The sequence below is a fragment of the Homalodisca vitripennis genome, chromosome X (assembly GCF_021130785.1).
Source record: "Homalodisca vitripennis isolate AUS2020 chromosome X, UT_GWSS_2.1, whole genome shotgun sequence".
NCBI classification, from domain to species: domain Eukaryota; kingdom Metazoa; phylum Arthropoda; class Insecta; order Hemiptera; family Cicadellidae; genus Homalodisca; species Homalodisca vitripennis.
The window spans coordinates 127,619,028-127,627,703 of record NC_060215.1 but is presented as its reverse complement, the minus strand read 5'-3'; the positions used below and the strand labels follow the sequence as shown (position 1 = coordinate 127,627,703).

Genomic DNA, 8,676 nt, shown 5'->3' with positions numbered 1-8,676 from the left:
GCTAGATCCTCACAAACATTGTTTCTGTAGAAATTCAGTTTCTCGAGGCTAATCCTGCTTCCACCACCCATGCCTGCAAAGTACCTGTTGAGGTCATCAGCTGAGAATCTTATATCGTCACTATTACGGTCATTTTCCAGCACTCCACCGGACCGTAAAACACCCCAGAATGATTTAGAGTCCTTACAATTCAGCTTGTCGTGAAAGTAATTTCGTTTTGCTCTTCTGATGGCGCAGTTCAATTTATTTCGTGCCTTACAGTACAACGTTCTAGCAGCCGAAACATCACTATCATGCAGTCTGCGTTTAAATATTTTTTTTCTTTTTTGAGCTCTCTTATCTCGTCACTCCGCCATGGGGCTTTCTTCTTGGTGACTCGCTTTCTTGTTAACGGTACGCAGGTGTCAAGCAGTTGGACAATGTAGGTAGTTAACAATTGACTAACTTCCTCGACCGAGGTCTTTGTCTCAATATCATCCCAATCAATACGTGACAATAAAGAAACATAAAGAGACACATCGAAATTGGAAAAATTTCGATAGGTTATAAATTTCTCCTTTGGCCTATAGTTGCCATACCTGAGATCACAATATACCAGGTGATGGTCCGTAATTTGTTTACCTCTTGAATCAAGAATTTTGGACGTATCCACTAAACCAACTTTGACTATGTCTAGACCTTTATTCACAACAATATGGTCGATCAATGTCGAAGAGCTCTCGTTGACACGAGTGGGCTCTGTTATGAGTTGTACCAACCCTAACGATTCATACAGGTTTTTCAGGAATCTACAATCGGCCTTGCCAGTATCCATAAGATTTACATTAATGTCACCCAACAAAACAACATCATCAACATCCAACATCTGATCAATAAACAAAGAATACAAAATAGAACTCAGGGTGGAATATATAACACAGGGTGGTTTATATACCACGCACACACACAGCTTCTTGTTTCACAAACTAAACTTGCCACAGATATATTCTAAGCGACTATCAACATTGTTCAAATAAACCTGCGTCATTTGCAGATGATTTGCAACCAGGAGTGCCACTCCTCCACCAGCGGCTCCCGGGAGACCCTCAGCGCCCTGTCTGTCCTTGCGCCATAAAGAGTAGCCATCTACAATGAAACAATCTGAGGAAACATCTGGAGTCAACCACGTCTCCGAGAGACCAAGAATGTCAAATTTGAAATCATCAATAACCGCACACAGCTCCTGGAAACCTGTGTTCATTGATCTCACATTTAAGTGCCCTACTCTGGAAAATAACTCGCCCCTCTGATGCCGTTTCCCGACTCCTTATGCTGAACAGAAGCCTGTGACACCTCAGGAACAGCTCTAAAGTCGCCAGGAACTGCGGAAACCGGCGAACATCCACCCGGAAAAGTTTTTTTCTCGTGCAAACACCTGAAAATAAAATTCCCGAACCAGAAATTTCCTGCCCTATTTAAGTGACGACCATCACGAGCAAGGTGATACCCCCTCACCAGGCGGTTCGCGTCAACATAAGTGACATTAAAATTAATGCACATAACTTCTAGCTGTTCATTAAAATTACAAAGTGGTAGTGGTGCAATGTCTCGCCTAGTTAAAACACCACTCAACATATTGTCAGAAATTGGAAAGTGTTTTTTTGCGGTACTCAACAGGTCCGCCATGCTATGAAGTGCCGCGCGCTTCCCCCAACCGCCATTGTACCCAGGTCGTCTGTTATAACCATCAACAAGATTATTGGTGCCAACATGAATAGGCCTATAAATAATTTTTGGTTGGTTTGGCACATACTTCAAAAGCTTTTGCTTAATATGCTCAATTTTTGCACCTGGATTGATATCTAAGGTGGCCCCATTTTTCAAGCAGAGATTCCCAGCATATCGCAACAATGAGTCACCGATGACCAAGACATTCTTTAATGTCCCACCTCCAACTTGCCGATCAGTACCCCGCGACCGCTCAGGAGTACAACCCTCACTTACAAGTAATTATTGGTGTTCACCGTTTGATCCCATTACAGAACATGCATAGGGTGAAGCCGGCTTTTCGGTTGACTCTGTTACTACATTTGCCCTCAGTCGTTTTATTCGCTTAAAACTATTTCTAGACTGCGATTTCTGTTTAGGTTTTTCTCTCCATACACCTGATACATTTTTAATAACTCTAATATCATTTTCACATGTTACATTATTTGAACCATCTAAAACATGATAACGATTTCTACATAGCGGCCCAGGCCTCTTTTTTACACAGTATGTTTGGGATTTATGACTAGTAGTCTTATTTCGCTTTCGTTTGACAACATTCCATTCACTGGGATCTAAATTGTATGACTCATAGTTTTGGCTATTTTTACATTCAGGTTGTGTTTTACTTAAATCTACAGTTCTATTTACATTATTTACAGGCAATGATTCAACCTTGCTAGGGCTTGCACAACTCAGCAGGGGTAGCACTAAAGAACCATCAGACAGTCTGTCACTAGACTCCTCGTAAAGTCCGGCGTAAAGAAGTTCCTGTACCAGTCCATGAAAGAACATTGAGACGTGGGCCCCCGAGCACAAAACCCCTCAGTTACAAGTCTAGTGTTCACTAGCACACTTATACCGCATTCAAAACTGTTCTTTTGTTGCATACAGCTAATTTCAGTAAAGTTACATTCTTCCACCCCCAACTTTGAGGCCGTTAACTTAGCAGATAAATTATTTGACTGGTTTAGGGAATCAAAATGATAAGCTGCTCCCTCAGCAACATCCACAAATAACAAACTCCAGTGCGTCCCTTAGTCGTCTTTCAGGGTCGCGACGTTGTTACTAACACAACAGAAAACATAATGCGAAGATGAAAGGGACACCTGCGACAGAAGCGCCTTAGCATCATCTTCTGCCCCCAATTTTACCATCTGAACAAGAGTTGGGCCCAAAAATAAGATTTTACAAGGTATATCAGAAAAGGCTTTTGCAAATGTTTCAAAGTATGAGTCTAGGACTCTATCGTCAACCCATCTATTCATTAGCCACGTCCCGGCTTCGGCCGATTTTAGTTGATTTTTCAATGTATTTACCAAAGAGGATAAATCTGCGTGCTTTCTGTTTAACTCATCAATGTTACAATTAAGTTGTTTAATTAACATATCTTTTTCGGACTGCAATGCATTTACACATGAATAATCATTCATAAGTTCATCTAACTTAGACCCAAGTTTACTAGAACTAGTTTTTAACATTAAGTTCTCACTTAAAATAGCGTCTTTCTCTTCTAAAATCACATCTTGAGCGTTCAAGGAGTCATTCAGCTCAGAACGTCTTTGACATTTCTCATCTTGGAGTTTTTTTTCCAAGGCACCAGTATGCAACTTTAAATGTTCATTTTCAGAATGTCAGGTTTGACTCAAAATATTTGAGTCATTCAGCTTTTTTAATAATTCGCAAAAATCAGTTTCGAGCTCATCAAAATCTACGTTGGGAAAATTTACTCGCAATCTTTTTAATTGCGTACATATAATCACGCACTCAGTAGCGTCGTCAAAACCCGTTACGTCATTTAGAACAGCCTCAATTAATGAAAGCTGCGCTAAAGTTGAACGGGTATGAATCACCATGTCGCCCGATGCGGAGCGATGCACGGCGCAGGCAGCGATGTCAGGCGGGACGTATTCAGTCAGCGGCAGGCGCAGCAGTAAATGCTCCGTTCCGCCAGCCGTGAGTTGAGCAGGTACAGGTCAGGCCGTGCGCGTGGCAGCATGCGCCACAGATCAGTTTCGCCGATCAACAGACCAGCTACCGTCTACTGCATGCAGATCGATGATAATGTCGTAAGACAACCATCAGCAAAGTCAATATGCACCAACTACTCACAGTTCCTCCGATCGACGTTCAAGCAGATTTCGATCGTGCATAAATAACCAGTTCCAGACAGCACGAATACAACACCCAACAGTGAGTAAAAACCACTCTTAATCAATAAAATTTCAGACACATAATTATGATTGTATTCTTCAGGCAATCAGTGTTGCCAACCCCCGTTGAATGTACGTTGCGTTGAATGTACGCAACCTGTATACTATATCTACTCAGCATGTCTGCGACCTGCCCGACTTGTGTCAAACAGGTGCTTGATTTGGAGGAGGGAATTGGATGTAATGGCGCTTGCCAGCGTTGGTTCCACAGAAATTGCTTAAATATGCCTAAAACTGAATACCAGCGTTTTGTGGGAACTCTACTCTTACTTGGTTTTCTTTGCGAGTTGACTGCCTGGCTCACTCTAACCAGCCTATCAATGTTCTCTCCTCGAAAATGTATGATGTCCTCTCCAAACTTGATGAGCTTCTGGGAAAAATAAATAAAATTGATGCCACTTCCGCAGATGTGACTGCTATAAAAAACGAGGTGCCGACTATTAAATCCGGGCTTTCTGCCCTTGAACCTAGAGTATAAAATGTCGAAGGCTGGCTATCATCCGTGGAAAACCGGTTGGATTCGACTACTCCAAATGACTCAACTAATCTTGAATCTACTATTGCTGAACTCAATGAGCGAACTCGCCGTTCAAAGAACGTAATGGTCTTCAATTTGGTGGAATCTGATTCTGGCGATACTAATTGAAAAAAAAATCATGATCTTGATTTTTTAATAGGCTATTTACTTCGCTTCTTCCTTCTTATACTCCTTCTATAGTTAAGACTTTCCGTGTAGGCAGGAAGCAGAATGGAAAGTTTAGACCACTTAAGGTTATTCTAACTAATCTTTCTGATGTCACAAACATCATGAGTAATTTCTCATATGATCGTGCATCTCAGATTGATCCGAAGTTCTCATCATTTAAACTTTCGCGTGACAGACCGCCTCGAGAAATGAAGCATCTCCAGAACCTTAACATGGAGCTTAGCGACCGACTGGCTCGTGGGGAAAAAATCTCACAATAAAGTTTATCAACAATGTTCCTCAGATTAAAAAGACAATTTCCTGGAGATGTCCTGAGTAAAAAAAACTAGTTAACCCTAATGGCAAGACTTGCAACATTATTTGTTATTACCAAAATGTTTAATGGCTTGAGAGGCAAACCGACTGATTTTCTGCTAAATGTATCTACTTCCGATTATGATATCCTGGCTTTGACTGAAACTAACTTGTCACTGGACTTCAACACTTCTGAGCTCGAAATGTATGATTTCAGCATATATAGATGCGACAGGTCAGCTGCTACAAGCTCCAAACTCAGCGGTGGTGGTGTCATCTTGGCAGTCCGCAATACTTTATCTAGTCACATACTGACTGTTCCTATTTGTGGTACTGAATAATTGTTTGCTGCTTGTATAGCGGCTTTATAAGGCTTTATGTTTACTCAAGTTTCTGTGATGCTGTTGATGAAGTTCTCGTGTCCTTTGGTTTCCACTACGATGCAATCTTGCTTGGTGATTTTAATTTGCCAGATGCAGACTGGAGCTCTCCGGATGTTTTATATGCTGGTGATGTATCTAGTTACTTAAGGAATTTAGCGGCTACTCACAATCTTACCCAGATCAACACAGTTCCCAACTATCGAGGAGTCTTTCTAGACCTGATCTTCTCTTCCGTACCTGTCTCTGATGTTGCTTCTGCTGAAGAAACTCTCGTTTTTGAGGATAGACATCATCCTGCATTATCGTTTTCTATTCTGGCTAAAAGGAACGCTGACACTGCTGCACCTGGATATGTTCTTGACTTTAGAAGATGCAACCTTGATGTTATATATAGTGCTACGCAAGGCCTCAACTTCCCGTTGCCGAACAGTTGTTCTAATGCTGACGTTGACTTTGATAATTTTTGAAACCACTTGAAACTTATTGTGAGACAAAATACCCCTTTAAAAAAAGTCTGCTCTAACTCATTCCCTAAGTGGTTTTCTAAGGGACCTATACGTTTAACCATCATGAAAAAAATTGCTCATAGGAAGTTTAAGGCCACTGGCATGGCATTGTCTCCTATTTGGATGAGTTTCGGCATCTAAGAGCCCAGCGCAAATGCCTTGCCAAGGTCTGCCTTAGCAATTAATTGAAAAAGATCGATGATGATGTTCTGTTGAACATCAAATCATTTTGGTCGCACGTAAACAGCCTAAAGAAAAACCCATCTATACCTTCTTGTTTGCACTTCGATACAAGAGAGGCTGGTTCTGCTGCTGAAAGATGTAATATTTTCTCCGATTACTTCTCCTCTGTTTTTTATGATGCAGTTATTCCCATACCTTACTTTGACTTTGGTTGGAATACGTCCATCTCTACTTACTCCTTTCTCCCCACTGACGTTCAACAAAGACTTGAATCGCTCGACTACAACAAGGGACCTGGACCGGACGACATACCTCCAATTGTGCTTAAGTACTGTGCAAATACATTTGCTCCTAATTTTACAATTCTGTTTTCGGCATTACTAGCCCAAGGTATTTTTCCCTCTGCACTTAAGAGTGGATTTGTAATTCCCATTTTTAAATCTGGCGATCGTGGTAACGTGAGGTATTATAGGCCAATTGTCATCCAATGTGTTGCCAAAGAGTTTGAAAGTGTCATTCTGGACGACCTCTACTTTCATCTACGGAAGTGTATCTCGCCTGCTCAACACGGTTTCCTGCGTCAAAGATCTACTGTATCCAACTTGCTTGAGTTCCACGAGAACATAATGTCTGCCTTTGGTGTCTCCCACCAAGTCGACTGCGTTTATCTTGACTTTGCCAAAGCTTTCGCAAAGTCCATCATCGTCTTCTGGTTGCTAAACTTGCCGGCTATGTTTTGCGGGGTCCCCTGCTCAGTTGGCTGGACAGCTACCTTACTGGAAGAACTTTGATTGTCAAGTATGATGGCCATACATCGATGCCCTTCCATGTTCTGTCAGGTGTACCTCAGGGATCTCACCTCGAGCGTCTGCTTTTCAACCTGTTTATTAATGATATTGGAGAGGCTATTAACTGAAGATTTTTGATGTTCGCCGATGATATTAAAGTCTTCTGTGATGTCTCCACTTCGTTCGGTACAGCTGCCCTGCAGCAATCCCTAATAAATATTGTCAACTGGTGTCAAAACAACTCCATGGAGCTTAATGTCCAGAAATGTGTTGTAGCTTCTTTCAAGCGTGGTGTAGGAGCCCTTCAACATAATTATATCTTGCACGATGATTGTGTCCTGCGTAGGATCGATATAATAAGGGATTTAGGTGTAATAATGACTCCTTCACTCAGTCCTTCGGAGCATATTGCACATTGCACATCAAGAGCTAGCTCTCTATTGGGTTTCATATTTAGATCTACAAGAAGCTTCAACTCACCTATGCCCATTGCAAGTCTTTTTAAGTCTTTGGTGCGCCCAATCCTGGAGTATGGTTCCGTTATATGGTCCCCTTACCAACTAAATCACAAGGCACAGCTACAATATGTTCAGAACCGTTTCATCAAGATGCTTGGTCCAAGACTGGGGTTCAGCTACCGCACTACACCTGGCTCTGATGTTGAGAGTCATTTTGGCTTTCTCCCGCTACATCTTCGTCGCCACCACGCTAATATTCTGTTCTTGTTCAAGCTTTTAAATGGCCTCGTTGACTGCCCGGAACTGCTCAGCTCCATTGATATTTGTGTTACAAGAGGTCTGCGCTCAATGACAATCTTCCGCAGACGCCTCAATACCACCAACTATTCTCACTTTAGCGGTATGTCTCGTCTAATGCGCGCAGGTGGAGTGGCTTCAACTCATCTGGATTTCTTCAACGAGTCTGTACTATCGTTCAGAAGGAAAGTGAGTGCTCTGTGTGTTGTTACCTAATGCTGGGGCCGTCGACTCCCCTCAATATAGTGCCAGTGCCTCCTCTTCAGTTTCTTTTTTCTGTTCTTTTTGTTGTTGTTTATTGTATATTTATTTGTTATAGTATTTATAGCCTTTCTGCTAGTTCAATTGAAATAGTAGTCCTATTCACTGTTCACCAAACCTCTATTCTTGTTATTATTACCTGATATTTTTATTGTTGTTAGTATATATATATATATATATATATATATATATATATATATATATATATATATATATATATATAGAGAGAGAGAGAGAGAGAGAGAGAGAGAGAGAGTTTATTTCTTAGTTATTATAAAAATTTCAGCCCTATACACTGTTGACTTAGTCCCACTCTAGTTTATCCTACGGTTATCTTATATTCTTTACTGATGTTAGTCCTTTTTGTATAGTTTATTTACTGTTTTTCCTTCATAGTATTTTGTTAATTGTTGTTATTTCTTATTTTGATAGCTCCCCTTAGGCTCTATGTTCAATGTTCTATAGGTGTAAAGTGTTTACTAGTCTTTACACTTTTCAGTATTGTTACAGTATTTGCCTATGTTGTTTGCTAGTCACGCCTCTTAATTGTATTTTACTATTTACTCTCTGTCCTGTTAGCTCCTAAGAAAAATTTAGTACATCCTTTCCATAATTATTTTTTTATTTTAGTATCAAATTGGTGTTTGCCGTTGAAATAAATAAATAAATCTCTTAATCTTAAAGTCAACTTTCTGTCAACCTCATATACTTATATAACACTTGCAGACTACAAAAAAAGTAAGAAAACCACGTAAATTAACTAATATTTGAGCTCATAAGTTAGGTAAATTCCAAATCCGGTACTTTTGATTGCCCACTCCATTCTTCTGGTAAATCCCAC

The 8,676-nt window shown here is 40.7% G+C and overlaps 1 protein-coding gene across 1 annotated transcript; it reads left to right on the top strand.

Annotated features, from left to right (window-relative positions):
• Nucleotides 1–6,956: 6,956 nt before the first annotated feature.
• Nucleotides 6,957–7,790, top strand: LOC124369617. Its single transcript, XM_046827667.1, has one exon. The coding sequence runs from the start codon at nucleotides 6,957–6,959 to the stop codon at nucleotides 7,788–7,790; it is 834 nt and encodes a 277-aa protein (XP_046683623.1).
• Nucleotides 7,791–8,676: the final 886 nt, after the last annotated feature.